We start from the raw sequence: 21535 nt of genomic DNA on the forward strand, positions 1-21535 counted from the left end.
ATAATCATTAGGCATGAGGTTAAAATAGTGGTGTTTTTTGTCCCACCCACCTTTACAAGATTTAAATTTACGAAAGTTAGATCAACATAGGGGCCAAAAAATGATGAATCATAAAAATTTAACATTATTTTCTTAAGGAATTTTGGAATCTGTATGAATCTCCAAAGTTTTAACTGTGTTTATTTATTACCCTCCCCGGTTTCATTTTTAATTTTGTACCTTCATTTGAACTTTACGAGAAATGGTATATAATTTGCATTTTACCTCAACATATGATCACACTATCTGCAATGTTTGACACTATTTTCTATGTAGTCTGTGCTATTGCTCTGCTATCAGAACAATCATAGTATGACTTTGGCATGATTGCAATTTGAAGGGACATGCTGGTCCGTGTTGTTGGAAACAAACATTGTCTTGATTGTAAGCATGGAAGACATTCTCCATGCACATGCTTAAAGTTGCCGGCTGAAGAATTAATTGCATTACAGAAGTGACAGATAATGCTACCAATTTCTTTTTTTCTTCTGAGACATTGCTTGTTATCTCAGTTGCATTGAAAACTTCATTTCTTACATGAAAACAATGGTCAGAGACTATTCTGGATGGCTCAAGTCACAGCCTGATGTAATTAAAAACATGTATTTTCTGTATCATATTGGCTTCAGCCAAAGAAATTAGACTTTGTATGGTGTTTAATTATATTTAATGCTCAATTATGTCTCCAATAAGATTATCTTGACCAAAAGATGCATGTGAAGTAAAGAAAAAAGTGATACACAGACAACTTTTGGGTACATTGATTCATAAAACATTAAATTTTGTGTCTCTCTTTTTTATCCGCGACATGTAATAAAATAAGAAGTGTGTAAGATGCTGTTGAATGTATATAAGAACTGAGTGTTTAGTTAAAGATTTAGAAGAGTGTAAGTTGTGCAATTTAATATAAAAAAAGAGAGAAAATGTCATGAAATCCGGACAAAAATAAAAGTTGTGAATGGAGATGTCTTTGGATTGGTAAAAAAGAGGAGTACGTGGGTCAAAAGTTGTGCTTTTGCTGGAACAAAGGATAGGGGATGGAAGGATAGTTCAAAAGAGAATAGAAAAAGGGTCCTCTGCTGTGTTATCAACTTGAAAAAGCAAGTGGGAAAACAATAAGAATGTTCATTGTTTAACAAGTAATGCCCATTTAGCTCACTTCACATTGCCACCCTTTGTCACTCATATTTGGCATTATTTGTAATGTTCACATCTCTCGGATTTCTTGGATACACACCAAATCAAAGTATTGACTTTATGTTTCAACAGTTTTTGATGATCCACCATCCAAAGTTAAACGTTTCTTGCTCTGTGTTTTGCATCACTCTCTCCTAATCATGCCTCAGGTGCTTATTACTATCCACTCCAACGCCTGCTACTGCCAAAATGGTTGCCACTAACCCTCTTCAATCATTTGTCTTTACCTTCATAATGCAATGGCTCAAGTTTCTTAAAAAAGATCAATTTTACAACTAATTAATGATTAAGTCTAACTCGTTTTTCTTAGATATTGACCGATGTTTTGATAATAACTGATAACGAATGAACAATAGATCTAACAAACCATAAAATTTAACTCATGTTAAAACACAAAAATTAACTCAATCTTACACTACTAAAGATAAGATCTACACTCACTATTTATGTGGTAGAATTGACCTTATCTTTTAACATAATTTATAGTTTACAACAGTGGTTGTTAAGCAGATAAGAAAGTGGACATGAATATAAATGTCTGAGACAGCATAGGTCCCACATATGTGTTGCACTTTTGAAGAATTTTGGGCAGGTTTCAGCATCAAGAAGATATAAACAAAAAACGGAAGTCGGAAATTTGTAGTCTTTTGATGTTTTACTTATGCTATCTAGACTATATAGTCCACATCATATATGCATGCGTTGGTTTTTGTATGATTGATTACATTCTGGTTCCACATGCTTGACCATTAAAATGAGGAGTGATTGAAACTCATGGTGAAAACTCTGCTATGGTACTAAAGTCTAAAGCTCATCGCTATATTTTATTACACGGGGGCATTAGTAAATAGTACCATCCCTGAAAAGAGGTCTGCATTGGCCTATATGGAGAATGTTTGCTTCGTTTTTAGACTGAGTCCACACAACTAAACTCCATTGAACCATAATCAAGAAGCTCCTGTATCATCTGTTCAATGTGATCATCTTCAAGAACTGGCTGAAACTGTTGCTGTTCTGCTTCTCCCACTTCAACATGGTATTCTTCTACCCACTGAACTTCCTCGTGTCTCTTCTCTGCCCATCTGAATCCTGTTGTGTCCGCGCTCGTTCCCGCAACGGCATTGCCTGAATTGGATGACCCTTCTTCAGCCTCTTTCTGCGATCCCTTCTGCTTGCTCATTTGAAGCGAAAGAGAGGCCATGTGACACTTGTGTAGCTTCGCAGTCAGAGTAGCAGAAAGTAGCTTCGATGAAGATGATTGTGGGTCGTTAGGATTGTAAGCGAAATTGGTGCGTGCTTTTGGCCCGCACATTAACCTTGCCGCTTCATCGTACGCTCTGGCAGCATCTTCCGCTGTTTCAAACGTTCCCAGCCATATTCTGGTCTTCCTATAAAAGCCAGCAAACAACGTTAATCAGAATGTTTGTTACATAGTGAAAAAAAGGTGAAATAATGCCGAAGGGATTATTATTATGATTGAAACTACAGGGCAACACGGAAGAACTAAAAGTTGGTATTCATGGTGAAATGAAAAGGATTACTTGAGAAGATTTAAGAAGAAAGAGTGAGCATTACAAAAGAGGGTGGCGAATTTCAGAGACCCAAGAGCCCCAGTGCCTCTGGCGGACACCACGATAGCGTTGTTGGGGTCTAGCCATGATGGTGATTGCTGCTTCAAACTTGTTGGTGAAGCGTCTTTGAGAATGTGAAAGTGAAGTTTTCATGGAGAGAAGAAGGTGGTAACACTCATTTATATAATAGTCTTTTGCGGCTTTCTCCTCTATGAAACCATGGTCCCACCAAGTTCCTTCCTTTTCCAAGCGGGGTAATTTTATTGTTTCACCTGTGGGTCACTCTCTTGTTGGATTGGATTAACCCTATATACCTCTTTCTCTGCAACTCACTGTTACAACCCATTCAATTCATTCCTATAATACATACATGAGAAACCATCATTCTACAAAGAATATCACTGTTTGCTATGATTTTGAAAAAAATAAATACAATCAACTTTCTTCTCTTCTTTGACTTGATCTCAGTTAGACTTAATTAATGAACGTGTTATGTTCCAACACTGGTATATATGCAAATAGACATGTATGAATAAGACAGACAATGATGATGCCTAAATCATGAAGTATATAGGTAGATATGTACTTTAATAATAACCTTCACAAGTGCTGTGAATGTATTTCTTTGCTACCAATAATAACCAGTTTCCAAAAGAAAACAAGTGAGAAAGGTGATTGAATATATATATTTTGGTATATGATTGAACATATTTGTGGGCGACATGGGTACGTGGCTCACATCACAGTTTTCTTAACGCAACAATGCAAGATGATGAAAGAGTGAATGCATGTTTGATGGAAAATTGAAGCCCATTCTTTGCTCGCGCGTGTGTATGGCTGTAGCTGCTATATTTGACCTTACTTTTCTTAGTATTTTCATTTGCAATGTCCAAGTTAGCAAAAACGTTGTTGATTTTCTGACATCAATGACACGCTGTTGGGATTTCAATTTATTATTTTGAATAGAAATAAACAAATCGAATTCTGTAAAATATATATAAATTTTATTATTTTAAGATTTTAAGTTGAAAACAACGTAAAGTATTTAAGAGAATTTGACTCTGAACTTGTCCAGATATGAGTAAAGCAGCGAACACTTAGCTGTAAAAGTGCACAGCTATTTTTTTCTTAACACATGGAAATTAACCTCTTAAACGAGGTTTAACAACGAAACACTGCGTTTTAAGGATTCACTGTAGCCTCTGTTTAATTGTTTATCATTTGAAACGACTGTTGGGTCCCATGTTCTATACAAGACACCCACCATTCCCCCAGAAAGATTTACTATAGCTGTAATCATTCATCCATAAAAAATAATAATAATTGAGAATGTAAATAATTCATACTACCAACATGTGAATGACTAATTCAATTGTAAAAAAATTAACTGTTATTTTTTCTAAACTAACTGTGTTTTTTTTCTTTACTTGTACTTCCCCTGTTCTATAAAAACTAATAACAATATATTTCATAATGAATAATAATTGTTAAAATACAGATTTAGAATAGTAAAAAAAAATTTACCCCAAGAAATATCTACCGATAAAATTCGTGACGAATAGTTAATACTCTCATATATTTATTATTTGCAGATTGTGGATAGTAAGTATTTTAATATTTATTTATAAAAGAGTAGGATTACAAGTAGATATTATCCATACCCGATTCGATTAATTGATTAAAAATGTCAAAATATTGATAAGCAATACCAACACCCGTTCAAGGGATTCGATCATGTAATATTCATCTTGACAANCAATTATCTTCATACTATGATAAAATATGTATCAAAAACACAAGGACTGTAGCTCACTTAGGTAGAGCACCTCGTTTACACGAGCACCAATTTATTTTTTTTCAGAAGAATTCATCTTGTAATTAAAAAAATTTATCTTATAGTAAGAAATCCGTGTCTTACTCTATTTTAAGAAACAAAACAAGAGAACACTAACCGAGTTTAACCATAAAATTGAATCCATAATTGATTTGAGATATTGATAAATGAATACTCATTTCTCATAAATACTAAGAGTATAAGGATCTAAAAAAGATTATCTTTTCTTCCTGTCTTATGAGCGTGGTGTAAAAAGTGTCATTTCTTATCTTCCCATCGTCATACATATACACATCTATATATAATTTATATAAGTTTTATTTCCGTTTTGTCAACATCGTATCAAAGATTATAAAAAACTAATAAACTCATAGTGTAGATTCTATCTTCAGTTTGGTTTTATCATAGAAAATACTGAAGGTGATTTTACTTTTCTATTTAACACGATTTTAGTAAAAATAGTAATAAAATATGAACAAATGTTTGATTATTGGTGGTTAGAATTAATGGATTGGTAGCATTTACATGAAAGTTATTTTCAGAAATATCCACACATAATAAGTTCTCTTGGAAATAAATTATTTAGAAATTAAGAAATCTCTTACGTAGTGGTTTTTGACTTGTTATCATTAATCTATACTTCAATTCTACTTCTGGAATCTATATGCCAAAAAAGTGATTTTGAGTGCCAGCATATCAGCAACCAGACGACCCAAAAAGCAAACATTACGCGTGCTTTTATAATTATGTATAGAAATCATAAACAACCATTGAGTGATGATTTTCAATGAGAAAAGACTTTTCCACACAAATATATAATAATAATAACAATAATAATATCGTGACACAATTTTACATTCATTTCATATACGATATAAAGATGAAATAATCATAAAAATATAATTTTTATATTTTTCAAAAAGAAAAAAAAATAAAAAGTAAAACCGAGAATAATGTAAAATAAATATAAAAAACTTCGTCAAATAATATTCTTCATATATATATATATATATATATATATATATATATATATATATATATATATATATATATATATATATTAATATTCTTTTAAACTATTTTTTTCTATTAAAAAAATTAAACTTTTTTTTTCAAAAATTTAAATTAATCTATGGATAAATTAATTTATAGAAACTCTTTCATGTAACTTTTATATAAATTAATTTTAACTTATAAAAATAATTAAATCGATGTTTCATCTATTTAAAGATAACTTGTCCATACAAAATGCAAGTGCATATATTTCCCCATGCATGCATTAGAAAGAAGAAGCTTTTGAATTAGACTTTTTTCTGTTTGTAGTGGATTTCACTTTCCACCTTCTCAACCTTGTGAATCCATCTTAAAATCTCATCATACGAATCCCTAAAAAACAAATTAATTGCAAGATTTTAGGAGCTATAGTAGGTATTCTCTTCCGTTGAAATAATATTTGGACATATTGATTACTCTAATAAAGTCTAAATTTTTTGTTATATATTTAATGTTAAAAATATTTACAAAAAATTATAATAGGAATATGTATTTAAATTATATATGAGTTGAAACCATTGAATGACGTAACAATAATTAAAAATAATATTGTTAATGTAAAATTATATATAATATATGTTTCTTTTTTTAAAATTTGGACAAAGATATATATGTAAAGATGTTAAAATGAATTTAATTCAAGAATCAATCATTTACCACGAGTTTAAATTGAATTTTTTATTTTTAAATGTTAACTTAAATCCTACACATTTAACCCATTGATTTAAGAAGTTCGAACCTAATTAAATAAGTTGATTTTTATCTCATTAACAAAAATCTTTTATTAGTTTTTCATAAGATTTTTTTATTACATTTTACTCTTCAACTATATATCTTTATAATAATGTTTGGTAAAATATGTCAATATTTTTAGGTTTAAATCTCTTTTTGGTCCCTAAGTTATGAGTGGATGTTCACTTTAGTCTCCGCTTTTAAAAATGTAAATCTTTGGTTCTTAAGTTATAAAAAATGTATCAAATGAGTCTTTTTTTATGTTCATAGTCAAAGTACAAAGAACAATCTAAAGTGTTGTTATTATTAAGAAACAAATCAGAGCAATCTAAAGATGTAGTAATTGTTAAGAAACAATCAAAAACAGTATTTCAAGTCAAAAAAAGACTCATTTGATACATTTTTTATAATTTAGGGACCAAAGATTTATATTTTTAAAAACAGTAACTAAATTGAACATCTGCTTATAACGGAATCAAAAAGAGGTTTAAACCATATTTTTAATATAATGTTAAAAAAAATCAAGTTAATCTATTTAAAAAAAATACATTTATAAGTAAATTAAGTTAAATTGAATTATAAATTTTTCAATTGAAAAAAGTGAGTTAAGTTAAATTAATTCATTTTTTTTATTATGTAATAAATCAACTTGTATGAGAGTTATATTAACTTAAGTTAACTTATTTTAAGACTTTTACACAGTAAAAATTAACACTATTAACACTACTAATGGTGATACTAGTTTAATTTGGAAACATATATACGACTTTATGATTGGAAGATGATGATATAAAGCATGCAGTGCTCAACATATATAGCTACAATAATTATACAAAAAATCATGAATGATATATCTGTAGCAAAATAACATCGCCATCATATGAATATGTACGTGTGAGATGAATGAACGTACCCATATACTATCAAAGTAGAAAAAGTAACCAAATATAATTTACTCTTCAATTTTAAAAAGATTTATCTTTTATTTTACTTTTATACATCAAAGATAATAACTTATCATTCACAATAATTGCATTGTACTTAATTTTTCTCTCAGACCCATAATTTCTCCATGTTCGTAATAGTGATACTTAAACTCATGAATTGATGGTAACTTCAAAAGTTTTATTATATTTAAATCAAATTTAAAAGTATTTATTTTCTTACACCCAGTTCCTAAACAAAAAAAAAAACTCTTATATTTTAGAATCTATTTAAAAGAGAAAATATAAATGTCTTTCATTTGACTAAAATATACTCTTAGTAACTAAAATCTGAAAAGTTCTTAGAAATTACATTCGAACATGCTTTTAATAATGAAAATAAAAGAATTAAATATTTTTTTTTCCATAACATGCATCTAATCATGTCTTTAACAATATGAATTGATTATGTTATGTAATAGGTTTTATATTTTTATACCAGAAAATTATTAGGGAGATATTATTTATACATGACTTGAGTTTAGCCTTGTAAAATGTATAATAATAATTTTTACTCAAAATCTTAAGAAAATTGATGTATAGTCTTTCATCTCATAGTTTAATTTTGTCAATATTTACTTGATGTAAGACTTATATTTAGATTATTCTTAGTGATCTCTTAAGTATATTTCATATGATATATTTTTGTTTGGTGTACAACAACCTACTTATACTCTAATTATAATTATAGTGGTATTTTTGTTATAGGAGTTGATCACACTTATACTTTTTACTTATCTGTAGTGTTTATGACATTGTTATTGTTATATAGCAATATAAATCAATCATCTCAAACTATCAAAATTGTTCATTTATATATATGATTTTCAGTTGAATATAAAATCTTAAAATAATCGATTCATAGTTCTTTAATTTTATATAATTTAACTTGATTATATCTAGAGATGTGAAAGTTACACACATGATCATTTCCAAAATTATGAAAATGAAATAAAAGAAGGTAGTTGAACATATGATAGGCCACCTTGAAAGAGTATGGTATTAAGAATCCCGAAAAGGAAAAGGGAGAGTGAAAGTATATTTGGGTTGAAAAATGCGTTTGAAGAATTATGAAAGATAACTGAAACATATAATTAACTTAATCCTGCATTAGTAGAAATGCTAATAATAATTGAATGAAAAAGTCACATCAACATGTCCCAACAAATCTTAATTAGGTAAATTCTTTTGTCTTACACGTAAGTGTTACTTGAAGTAAGCTCACGATCATGGCCAACCAAATTTCCAATTTTCTTTGCTTAACTCGCATCACCCATTTCCAACTTCTGTCATATGACCTTGACATTTTAACTCAAATATCTCAATCAATGCTTCAAGTTTTCATTCAATGTGAAGAATGGAGAGTTAGAAACCAATANCTAAAAAAAATAGAAAAATATGTGGAAAACAAAACAATCAGATAGACAGAAAAAGATATTGAGTACAGATAAAGTCTCACGTCAGATAAAATAAGAAATGAACATAGATTTATATATACATAACATACTTCTATTAAAAAGAGATAATTTTTTTTTTGAAACTACAAAGAAATCCATGAGCAAGCAATATCTTACGTTAACTAGTATCACCATTACTCAACTTGAGTATTTTTAATAAAACTAACGACAACAAGTAAAAAACCAAATTGGTAAGCATAAACGTCATTTTTTATCTTGCTGCATGCACAGCAATGCGTCACGTATGCAACAAGAAATGGTGAGGAAAAAACAGAATAAGATATCACATGAATTAATTTATACAAATTTAAAAAATAATCAAATTTGTTAATCACGGTTTTATATAAGCTAAAATCAATTATATCATGGGTGTCTATTAAATTTGAGTATTTCAAATGTAAATAAATTTTATATCATGGGTGTCTATTAAATTTAGTAACAGAATTTGATTTTAAATCTAAATAATTAATTTTAAATAGTACTATTTTATATCATGGGTGTCTATTAAATTTCATTTTAAAATCAATTATTTAGATTTTGTAGTATTTCAAAATCTAAGTGCGACTTTGTGGGTTGCATAAAGAAACATCCATAGAGAGCTTAAAGAAACACGGCATGGTCCAGTCCATTGCACCTTTGTGGGTTGGCCCAAAATTGAAGGCCCAACAAGGAAACTCTCTTTCTCCGTTCAATTTGGATTCATTGATTTGATACAAGATTTTTAAATATTTCATGACCTTGTGATAGTGTAAATCTAAGTCTCACTACAAAATTACGAAGATAAGAAAGTGGAAAAAAGGTATAGCATATATGATACAGTCTGAGGAGCCTAACTGAGATGGTGATGTGAAATCAAATTCCTTAGCCTACATTCATTGAATGCGACCGACTATCTCGAGCTTGATTATCATATAAGATCTTATGAAGAAGATGCAGTTTTTGGTTCAAAATTGAAGCTAATCTCAGAAAAAAAGATAGCACTCAGTGGTCCATGTTTTAATGAAATTAAAGTGTTTCATTCTTTCTTGGTGGAGAGGCAAAAGTGAAAGTTCTCAATATTTTAATGAAAAAATGGTGCGGTGAAGACTGAGGCATCCCACCACAACCAAAATAGACAACCCAACCAATGTGTTACGACACATTTGGCAAAAGATACCAGATTCTCATTCATGGCTGCAAACATCATAGATATTCCCCCTGTCCCTTCCACCGTTTCCTGTTAGTCTGAGATTACTATGATTGTTAACTGTTTTAATCACTACATTTTCAGTTACTTAGCCCATCATCACAAAACTTATATCATCATTAACACCAGATTAGGTTGTAAACATCAGGCAGATATGGACCAACAAATTCGTGGGAGGATCAAAATCAATACAAGCTTACAAATAATTTAACATTTCTTTTGAAATGATGTGAAAGCATAGCCGAGTGTCAATTGTGCAGCTTACTTTCACATGTCTTTGCCTAACCTACTTCTATTTGATCCCAATAGAGAAGGTCCATTCCTCCAACTGCAGGTGGGTCAAAGTGCTAGTCGCTTGCACAATCACAACAATTAAATTTTATGTACATTTGGTGGACCAATCTTGCATATGAATTTATAACAATGATAGTCACCAGTACCCACGTCTCTACTGTGGGCCTTTGTCACCCAAAATCTGAGACAGATATACCTTCATTCCAACAGTCCCAGGTTGACAATTCACTGTAGGGAGTCTAAGTCGAACAGGAAAAATTTCCATAAAAATTTAATGTTTTGAGATTTTGGGTTAAAAATATTGTGAATTCCTTGCATGAACTGATGTCAATTAATTTACTAAGAACCTTGCTTATGTTTCTGACACATGCAGACCCTTAAACGGATATTTGTGGAATGAAATGAGTGGAGATGACATTGATTGGCTCCGAAGGATCGTAGTTAATTGATGAATTTTGGCTGCATTTAGTTTATGATTTAATTCACCTAACTTTCCTACCTTGCTAACTCTACGAGCTTTATGTCACGAGAGAGCTTCAATTGAGTAATGCTATTGAAAACCCAGGAAGGTTTGTTAACTTCCAAATGAACCCAGAAGAATCCATTAATTCAAACCAAAGCAAATAATATCAAGACACGGACTTTAGTTTTTATGCGGCTAAAATGCATTTACAGCTGCTGCAACTAGTGATTGATACATGAGCACAAATAGAAAAAGAAAAGATAGAAAGATCTTGTTGAAAAAGAGAAAAGACGCAATTAATATGTGCTATATATGAAATGCCATGAAGGGCTGCATTGCACTTAGAGTTTGAGGGACAAGTCAAGCTTGTGCAACTCCTCTTGTTTAGTCTTCAAATGGTGAACACTGTCCAACCAGTAGCCTCCAAATCCCTCAGGCACCAGCCTTGGAGAAAACTTCCCTAGCCGTTGGATGCCACCAGCCAAGGGTGATTCAGATTCTGCCCCAGTTGCCTGTTGTTGTGAGTACAAAGGCTGCTTCTGCCACCAGTTTTGAGCATGACTATGGGACAAACCAAAACAAGGTGTTTGTGTTTGAAAAGAGCGTTTGTTGATCGTGGAATGTGCCTGAATTCCCAGTGACCTGTTATAGGAGCCATGCAGAGGCAGAGAAGCCATGCTGGAATACCTGTGTGCAAAATCTGTTGGAACTGCAGCAGCAGCAGCAGCTCTGTGTCCTCTTTTTGCCAAAGTTCTTTCACGCTTATGCGCATTCTGGTGTCCCCCAAGGGCCTGCGAACTATAAAACTTCCTTTGGCAGTAGTTGCATGAGAATATCCTTGGCTCCAATTCATCACCGTGTCCTCCTCCATGACATGATTCTGAGGAGTTCATGGACAAATTTGTATCGATACAGTTTATGAGGTTGAGTTCTGGCTTTGACTCATAGGGATGTTCTTGGTCCTCCTTCTTCTCCTTTGGGATATCCATGGAAGCTAGCACTGGCTTTGAGCAAGGTGGAGGATTCTCTGAAAATGGAATTTTCAGATCACTTTCAGACGATGGATGTGGCCCTGACCACACAAGCTCCATCTACTTCTACCTAGGAAGAAATTTGCAAGGGTTTGATCAAAATTTGGTTTCACAAAAAGAAGGATGAAATTTATAAGTGATGTAAGAACAATAAATGCTGGTGTGTGTGTGTGTGTTATGTATGGAAGTAACCACTAGCTAGTACTATTTTACAGTTACAATGTCATAATATAGCAAGAGCTAAAAAGCAAGACATCCGTTTGTGCTTACAGAGAATGAGTTATGTCTTTTGATGATAGCAACATACGAGGAACACCCATCTACAACTTTCGCTTGCTCATAACCCATTGCCTGTTTTTTTTTAACCTTTCTATCTCTTCCACTTATCGTTTTACGTTGCATGTCCTGGGGTCTTCCTTTTTTCGGTTTTTTCATGTCCATAGTTTATGGCTAGATAAATAAAATCCAAGGTAAGAACACTGACATGCTTTTGAAATTCAGAATCATAATGCATGACATACAAAAATTGCGTTGTTCTAAATTTCTTAATCCATCTTTGTCTTGTTTAACAATTTCTTTAAGTCGTGATCCAAAATTGATTTGCCCACCTACGTTGTCCCAAAAATGTTTTGAAGAATTTGATTTCCTTTTTTAATATACCAATTTTAATGCATCATAATTATCTGTTATAAAAAAAAATTACGTTATAAAATGAAAGATTCAGATTATCTGTTCGTGCCAGTCCTGGAAAATTGGTGTATGGTCTGGAACTTTATTTGCTGCATGATGATATCTTTGTCAGCTTTATGTATCATACTTATTATATAGAAAAAAAGGATATCATATTAATAAATAGTTGAATTTCAGCACAAGATATATAGATGAAGTTTTATCCATATGCTTCAGAAAGAGCATGTGCATGATGGATTAGTATTCATTTTTTCTTGACTGAACTATAAAATGGGAAAATATTTTTTACCCTTCCTTAAGGCAATAGTGTTACAAATCTTCCTGCACAGGAGATTTCAAGGTTTAAAATGCATTGATGATTTGCTTTTGTTGATTTTAAACGGCAGATTAAATCAATGAAAGAAAGCTACTTGCCAGATTAAATCCATTATTATTATTCTAGCAAACTTTAAAAGGAGAAGTCCTTTATTGTTTTTATTTTTACTCAAAGTAGTGTCACTGTTTAACCTTGTATCTTTTCTTTGTTTATCAGCAGGATTCTCTTCCACAACAACCAAAGTCAGAGCAGCTTGATAAGCTGAAGGTGTNTAAAATGATGCTGGAGCGAATTATAACATTCCTTCAGGTTTCCAAGAGTAATATCTCACTCTCACCTAGTTTCAAGGAGAAACTGGGTTCATATGGGAAGCAGATTATTAATTTTATAAATACAAATAGGCCTAAGAAAAACATACCTGGACAGCTTCCCCCACCACATATGCATTCCATGTCACAGTCACAATCCCAAGTTACACAAGTGCAGTCTCATGAAAATCAAATTAATTCTCAGTTCATCAAATATGCAAGGCTCTATAGCAACAATGCAGCAGAATAATATACCAAACATGCAGCATAATTCTCTGTCTGGTGTATCTACAACACAGCAGAGTATGATGAATTCAATGCAACCAAATTCCAATTTAGATTCAGGACCAGGAAATGCTGTAAACTCCCTACAACAGGTTCCTGTTAGCTCACTCCAACAAAACCCTGTTAGTGCTCCTCAACAAACTTATGTTAACTCCTTATCCTCACAATCCGGGGTTAATGTAATCCAGTCAAATCTTAACTCCCTTCAGCAAGGTTCCAGTATGCTTCAACACCAGCAACTAAAACAACAGGAGCAACAGATGTTACATAATCAACAAATTAAGCAACAATATCAGCTGCAATTGATTCAGAGAAAGCAACAACAGATCATGCAACAGCAACAACAGCAGCAATCAGCAATTACACCAAACAGCAAAGCAACAACTACCTGCACAATTGCCGACTCATCAATTACAACAACTTCACCAAATGAATAATGCAAATTATAATGAAATCTATTTAACACCTGATATTTCATTTACTTCTGGTGCATCTCTACCACCTTCTCTTGTTTATCTGGGAAGAAAGGTTGCTGCTGAGTTCATTGGAACCTTTATTATCATGTTTGCTGCCACTGCTGCAGCCATTGTCAACCGCGAGAGTTTTGAGACCCTTAAGACACTTACTTGTGGAACCACAGGATTCAGAAAAATAGACTTAAGGGTCTCAGAACTCTCGCGGTTGACAATGGTTGCAACAGTGGCAGCAGACATGATAATAAAGGTTCTAATGAACTCAACAACAACCTTTCTTTTCCAGATAAACAAGAGAAGGTGGTAGAGATGCACCCGACCTAAATGAAATATAGGTGTTAAATAGATTTCATTATAATTTTCCATATGGCTCACTGAGATGAAATAGTTTTGTGGTGGGTGAGAAGAAGAAAAAGAATCACCGTATGCAGAAAAATAAGTTCTCTGCAAAGTCTCTTCAACAAACAACAAACTCTGCTCTCAGCAATGAACTCTCTCGAGTTTATATAAAAGCATGCATTGCTGTTAAAGAAACATAGAATTATTGGTGGAGTAGTAGGTTTGGCGGGAGCATGATAGATTAGACTTATTGATGGAGTAGTAGGTTTGGCGGGAAGAACAAACAGACCTCAATAAGCATGATAGATGAGAGATGATGGTAAGATGCCATCCTATAAAGAAAAAGTAGTTCTTGCCAAACCTACTTGTCTGGCTTTTTCCACAACCCAAAATAGAATTCAACACCCAGTTTCTCATATAGGAGAGGGAAGGGTAACGAACGAAAAGAAACCGAAAGAGAGAGAAAGCCAAAGCTCAAACCCTTGAAACCAGATTCACATTAGGGGATGTGATTCAGCAAAGAAACACCACGATGACACGTAACTTTTAAAATAAAAAACTAAATTAAGATTTGTCATTGAGGATAAAATTCGCTGCTAAGCCTAATAATAGTAATAATATTTGGAAATGGTTTCTTCACAGCTTAAAATACAGTCGAAGCTCACCAGTCAGACAGGCAATCTGTAACACTGCTCCCACACCCGAATCGCACGAAAATCGCCACCACCATCAGGTCGGTTTTCTAATATTGGATTTGTTTTTTCTTTTTTTTTTCATCTTTGAAAGATTATTGACTCCAGCCATGGATAATAGCAAAGAGGGGCGTTTCGTTTGAATCAGTACTCGATCTTTGAGAGACGAGAACAGACATAAATTTATAAATGAACGAGGATATTTTATGTAAAATTGGAATTTTATTATTCGCTTTTACAATTAATTACCAGACAATTAGAAAATTAATGTTTTTGTGGGCATCTTATAAACCTAGGTTTTTATAACTTTGTTGTTTAACCGTTACCTTTATTGGTGGATGTTTTATTTATATGGGTTATATGTTGAATTATCTTGATAATATTTCATATATTTAAATTATCTTTTGGAATTTATTTGACAAGAATAGTCCGTTTTTTCTTTTTTTAGTTAATCAAAATTAGATGGATAACAATAATTGGAGACCTAATCAAAGCAATGAAGCCAATATGGATACTAGTGATTGGAGAGGTGGGTTGCAGCAAGAATCACGCCAAAGAATTGTCAACAAAATGTAAGATTCAGTCTTATGGTCTCAATGATTTATTTTTGGTTCATAATTCCATAGATTAATAACATTTGCGCGAGTACTGGTAATTCTATGATTCACAAAGTTATGAAACTTGTGCTCAAATGTCTCAAGTTAATAAAACAATTAAATGGGTTCATTTTTTTTGGAAAATGAAAATTTAATAAAATATTGTTTCTATGGTTTTTAATGTCATAATTAAAGTGTAGGATGAGGTTTAGCATGTCTGCACATGCTCATTGATGATGAGGTTAGCTGAATAAAGACATTAACAAGAATATGACTACGTATAGAAATGGATTGGAACAGGTTGAACTAACAATTATAGAGCATAAGAACACGAAAACAAATTAATGGAGAAAAGATGGAGGAGGATAATACTTAGATGGTGTAAGAAACGGGTCTGCTACTTGCTACTTGAATTTGAAGTTTCATCTTCATCTTCATGATAAACAAGGAAGAGCAGTCACTTGGACTACTAGAAATCAAGATAAAACTTATGGATGACTCTCACATGTGCTTCAAACTCTCAATTTTTCATATATTTCAGAAGTTATTTTCAAAGGAAAGACATTGCTATACTAGCCTTGGTAGAGAATATTTCAAAAAAAAGAGAATGAAATTCGAAAATTTAAATTTAAATCTGCTGCTTTCACTCCATTCGTGATATCTATTGTACTATAATTATTTTTTGTTTTGAACATGTGAATGATTTCAATAAGGTCTTTTTTACATTTTAACGAGCTTATAACATTTTAGGATTGTCGATTGACAATAAGTTTTCTATAATTTGTATTATTTAGTTATTAAATTGTTTTTCTTCATTTTCTATAGAATGGACACGTTAAAAAGACATCTTCCTGTTTCTGGTCAAGAGGGATTGCATGAACTTCAGAAGATTGCTCAAAGGTTTGAAGAGAAGATTTTTACTGCTGCAACAAGCCAGGTACGTATTTGATTATAGATTTATCAATTTTTGGTTATCTTTACAATAACGTTCCATTTGAAAGATTGATGGTTTAATGTGATATTTCCTTATTTCAGTCTGATTATCTACGAAAAATATCTTTGAAGATGCTTACCATGGAGACTAAATCCCAGGGCAGCATGGCCAATGCTCCAAATCAAGGTGGTCCAAGTAATAAACCTCCCGATCCAGGTCAGCTTTTAAAATTTTTCCATTGATATTAACATTTTAAAATTTATCTCTAAAAACATTGCAATGTATGTGTCTATATCCGTTGTTGACTTGCAATTTTGGTTTCCTTTGCCATTCCCGCTTTTTTTCCAGGTTTTAGTATCTAAAGAAGAATTTATTTTTAATTGTTTGGTTTGAATTTGAACACCAAATACATATATGTTTTTCTTTTTTTTGATTTAGATTTTATGTTCATTTGGGCTTAAGTTATTGATTGCCAAAAGATAAAGGATGCAAGTGTTGTATCCTACATTAGGAATCTTTTGTTAATCTTGAGTTTAAGTCTTCCACCAAAAAGAGCACATTGAAATTACAAATCTAGGTGTTGGATGAGTAACCGTTTGACTAAAATTGTTATGGCAAGGAATGTGGACCCAGACACTCACAGTAAGCCCAAGGTTTGGATGTTGTGTGGAAGGAGAAAAAAGGTTGTGAAGAGTAGTGTTGTGGTGGCAAAAGATGTAACCCAATCAATTGAGGAATGAGAGGGACGGGGAAAATATAAGGGAGTAAAATAAGAGGTAGTGAGGAGAGAAAAAACTTCGGTTAGGAGTGGGAATGTTGTTTCCTTGAAGGAGCTTGCTCTGGGGCAGTAGGATTGTTAACCCTACTGTATTTCTGATACATTTTTGAGTAATAATATTGGCTTTATTTCATCCATTTTTGTTGTAGGAACCTTAACAAAAATCAATCTAATTGTGAATGGAAAATACAAATTACCCACAAAGGAAAAAAGTGATGAAATGCTTAATTTTTGAAAGTTCAAAAAGCTTGAACCACATTGTTAACTCTTTATTCCCTCTGAAGACCAACTTGTATCCATTATTACAGGTAGTATTGTTTGTTCATACATTTGCTTTCTTTTACTTGGACCTTTCTTGCTTGCTTACTAGCTTTTTGTTAACTTCAACTCCTTGTTAGGTTGCAAAATTCCAATTGTGCGCTGTTAACAATTCATTCGGATCCTGATGTTATATTTTAAGTTTTTTGTGGCTTTCTCTGTCTTAACGAATCACTGTTTATTTAATAGGGCTTGTAATTCCACCTCAAGTTCACAATCCTGGGCAGCAACATTCTATTCCTATGCCCAATCAATCCCAGGCACGCCAACAGCTTATGCAAAATAATATTGCATCTCAATCATCGGGTTTAACCCAGACTCCTATCCAAAATGTTGGCCAGAATAATCCTAACATGCAGAATATACCTGGACAGAATTCAGTGGGGAACACCATTAGCCAGAATTCCAACATGCAAAATATGTTTGCTGGTTCCCAGAGACAAATTCAAGCAAGGCAGCAGGTTGTTCCCCAACAACAGCAGCAATCACAAAATTCACAGCAATTTCTGTATCAGCAACAAATTCAACATCAGCTTATAAGGCAGAAGTTCCACCAGCAGCAGCAGCAGCAGCAGAATCTTCTACAACCAAATCAACTGCAATCTTCTCAGCAACCTGTCATTCAAACATCATCTGTTATGCAGCAGGCTCCCATGATGCAGACATCTCTACCTAGCATTCAGCACAATCAACAATCTAATAATGTTCAACAATCAACACAGTCTGTGCTTCAGCAACACTCCCAAGTTATCAGGCAACAACAACCACAGCAAACTTCAATCATTCATCAGCAGCAAACACCAATGACTCAACAATCAATATTACCTCCACAACAACAACAACAACAACAGCTTATGGGCGCACAGGGAAATGCCTCAAACATGCAGCATACCCAAATACTTGGGACACAAAGTAATAATGTTAGTGATTTGCAGCAACCACAACAGAGGTTACTTGCACAACAGAACAATCTCTCCAACCTGCAACAGCAACAATTAATAAATCAGCAAAACAACCTATCAAATATGCATCAACAGTTGGGTAATAATGTCCCTGGGTTACAGCCACAGCAGGTCTTAGGACCTCAATCTGGCAACTCAGGTATGCAAACAAGCCAGCACTCTGCACACGTGCTACAACAATCACAGGTTCAAATTCAATCACAATCTCAACCAAATGCATCAAATTTGTTACCATCTCAAGTGCAGCAGTCACAGACACAGGCTCCACAACATCAATTGATGCCACAGATTCAATCTCAGCCTGCACAATTGCAACAACAGTTGGGTTTGCAACAGCAACCAAATTCCTTGCAACGAGATATGCAACAAAGGCTTCAAGCCTCAGGTCCCTTACTTCAGCAATCAACTGTTCTTGATCAGCAGAAGCAGTTATATCAATCACAAAGACCCCTTCCAGAAACTTCATCAAGTATGTGAATTTGCAACTATGCCTTTTTCTTTGTGTGCTTTACCTTCTGTCAATTGATGGCTTCTTGGTGATCAAACGTGTTAGCTTACCTACTACCTTGGGTCATTTAGGAGGTAGACAAATTGTGCGATCACATCATGGAATAAAAGATCCCCATCTTATATAAAATTGTATTTCAAACATCTATATAATATAAATAGGTTGGATAACTTTGAAATCTCTACTGACATTGGAATAAACTCTTATTCTAAATACAATACAGATGTAGTTCTGCAAGGTCTAAGCCTTGTCTGCCCAGCAAAATAATGGCCTAAGCCCTCTAATAGAGCCAAGGTCACTAGTTAAATATGCAAATTGAAACATTAAAACACTAAAAACATTTACTTTTCAGTGAACTGCTCCACAAAATGTAATATTACAAAAGCAGAGAAAGGACTGTACATCAAAATATGATAGAACAGGTATAGTAATCTAAAGCATACTCTAGGAAAGTGCAGACTGAACTGATGACAATAAGCTTTTCTATATTTCTTTTATTTCTCTTTCAACATATAGTAGGACTTGAAAATCTTCTTCCTTGACCTTGTACGGAGGGGTTACGTCTGTTGTGACATTTGTTTCTTCACTTTTCAAAAGAGTTTTCCTCCTTGCGTTTGTTCTTTCATCTTTCTAGTCCACATTTAGCTTTACTTAAGTTGCTATGTTTTTTTTTTTCATGTTAATTTCACCATCATTTTTCTTTCTTTTTACTTCATTATTTTGTTCTTTTTGCTCCTAGATTGATAGTAATTGGGTGTGTAAATTTGACTTATTATTTGTCATGAATATATTTGACATCTTTATTGTGTTATAAATTATTTAGCTTGTATTATAATATTAAAATAAGCAGCCATCCAGTTCCTGCTGTATCCTTTTCAGAACTGTTTGTTATATGCCACTGTTCAAAATTGGTAGCTAGGAGAACAGGCATGCCTGTGATTTAGTTTTAAGGTGGTAGCGCTGTTCTGTCCTTGCCCTAGACGGCTAGACCTTATAGGCTCTGCCACCAGTGCATAAATTACACCCAGTCTCTAGTTACACATTGATAACTCAACTTCAGTTTTGATGAATATGATATTTTTAGCAGATATTGTTCGTAGACATTGTATTTTGCAGGTATGAGAGTTTTGCAATGTCATTTCATTTTGGGTATTATCTGGGTTTGGGTTTGATTTTGTCAGCAGCTAAGATGGAAAACCAAGGGCAGGATTACTGGGATTGCTTGTTCCCTGTAATTTGACATGCTCGAATACCGTCCCTGCATGATCTCAGTAGGACTAGTTTTCTTCTAAATCAGGATACCCCATCTTACAAGCATGTAGAAGTAGAATCATATACGAATCTACATGTAGGAGTTCTATTTGGACTGCCTTGGATAAATCTTGCACTTTTTGTCAAAAGATTGCAAAGAAAATGAAAATTGTAAGAGAAATACAGGAATTCAATGTATTTTTGTGCATTTCTCTGCCCTAAATTATGATTATCATCTGATTTCTGTAAAAGAAATATTGGGACTATTGCTTCAAATTTACCATTTCTGGTTTGTTTGTCTTTCCTCCATGACTTATTTGCCTTGTCTAATGCCTGTGGCAAAACTCAGAAATTCTGTGGTGACGTTTGTGTTATTAATAACTCGTCCATATAAGTTAAGCATCAAACTTTCTGGAAAGCAACAACATAGGATATCATATGTGTATGACAGAATAATGTTCACTAACATATTTTGCAATTACCTCATTAATTTTCAAAAACAACAAATTTCTGCATTTTTTCAGCCCTAGCTCACATGTGTTTGAAATATCTTTTGAAGCTTCTCTGGATTCAACAGCACAGACTGGCCAGTCAAGTGGGGGTGATTGGCAAGAAGAAGTTTATCAAAAGGTAATATCCTATTTTCTAATCATCTTTTAAGACCGTTGAAATAAAAGAGAAAGAGGCATAAGACGAATCTCTAATGTGTATTGGTATATTTATAAATATAAAAATGCAAAGAGATGGACCTAAGCTAGCTACATCTAACAACATTAATAACAAAAATATAATAAACTGAATGAGGAATATCTAACACTCTCCCTGAAGGTGGTACATATATACCATGCTTATAAATATAATCAATTCTAAGTTCACCTAATGATTTAGTAAAACCATATGCTAGTTGATCACTTGAATTAACAAACTCAGTCTCGATTTCTCCAAGTATAATATTGTTTTGAATTAGATCACAATCAATCTCAATATGTTTGGTTCTTTCATAAAAGTCGCGGTTTGAAAAATAACTTCATTGTCACGTATAGGTGTCTATAAATGTCATTTCTTTAAGTAACTCTTTAACCAACTTGTTTCTTGAGCAGTGAGTTAAGTGAAAGTTGGTTTATTGAGCCTAATCAATGTCACCATTGTTAGAATTGGAAATGCTTAGTTTCCCTCAGTCAAAGGCAAGGGAAAAGTTGCAATCACAAGTTTTGCGAGCACACATCTTATTTTTTATGCTCTTTT

General features: G+C 32.9%; 4 protein-coding genes across 12 annotated transcripts in view; 2 read left to right on the plus strand and 2 right to left on the minus strand.

Annotated features, from left to right (window-relative positions):
* Positions 1-1604: 1604 nt before the first annotated feature.
* Positions 1605-3102, minus strand: LOC106760760 (ethylene-responsive transcription factor ERF003). The gene is made up of 2 exons (XM_014644179.2): positions 2812-3102; positions 1605-2624 (listed from the first exon to the last, which is right to left on the minus strand). Exons 1-2 carry the CDS (start codon positions 2958-2960, stop codon positions 2144-2146), a joined length of 630 nt encoding a protein of 209 aa, XP_014499665.1. The 5' UTR covers positions 2961-3102; the 3' UTR covers positions 1605-2143.
* Positions 3103-10906: 7804 nt separating this feature from the next.
* The window catches only part of LOC106760783 (zinc finger protein 1-like), an 11369-nt gene continuing 740 nt past the window's right edge, over positions 10907-21535 (minus strand). Inside the window, exons 1-5 of one of the 9 annotated variants that reach the window (XM_014644209.2) lie at positions 14917-15244; positions 13265-13678; positions 13038-13183; positions 12111-12290; positions 10908-11910 (exon numbers count right to left, since the gene is read on the minus strand). In XM_014644209.2, coding sequence (XP_014499695.1) covers positions 11151-11900 — 750 coding nt within the window. In that variant the 5' untranslated portion in view covers positions 11901-11910; positions 12111-12290; positions 13038-13183; positions 13265-13678; positions 14917-15244 and the 3' untranslated portion in view covers positions 10908-11150. Of the gene's footprint in view, positions 11911-12110; positions 12291-12543; positions 13679-13827; positions 14114-14916; positions 15254-21535 lie in introns of those variants that run through there. The other 8 variants (XM_022781172.1, XM_022781174.1, XM_014644208.2 and 5 more) reach the window with 8 other exon arrangements.
* LOC106760521 (mediator of RNA polymerase II transcription subunit 15a-like) lies at positions 13391-13876 on the plus strand. The gene has a single exon (XM_014643945.1). The coding sequence runs from the start codon at positions 13391-13393 to the stop codon at positions 13874-13876; it is 486 nt and encodes a 161-aa protein (XP_014499431.1).
* The window catches only part of LOC106760522 (mediator of RNA polymerase II transcription subunit 15a-like), an 8904-nt gene continuing 1594 nt past the window's right edge, over positions 14226-21535 (plus strand). Inside the window, exons 1-6 of the mRNA XM_022780248.1 lie at positions 14226-14984; positions 15392-15515; positions 16365-16476; positions 16575-16689; positions 17759-19000; positions 20850-20947. Coding sequence (XP_022635969.1) covers positions 15406-15515; positions 16365-16476; positions 16575-16689; positions 17759-19000; positions 20850-20947 — 1677 coding nt within the window. The 5' untranslated portion in view covers positions 14226-14984; positions 15392-15405. The remainder of the gene's footprint in view (positions 14985-15391; positions 15516-16364; positions 16477-16574; positions 16690-17758; positions 19001-20849; positions 20948-21535) is intronic.

This window comes from Vigna radiata, chromosome 5 (assembly GCF_000741045.1).
Source record: "Vigna radiata var. radiata cultivar VC1973A chromosome 5, Vradiata_ver6, whole genome shotgun sequence".
Taxonomy (NCBI): Eukaryota; Viridiplantae; Streptophyta; class Magnoliopsida; order Fabales; family Fabaceae; genus Vigna; species Vigna radiata.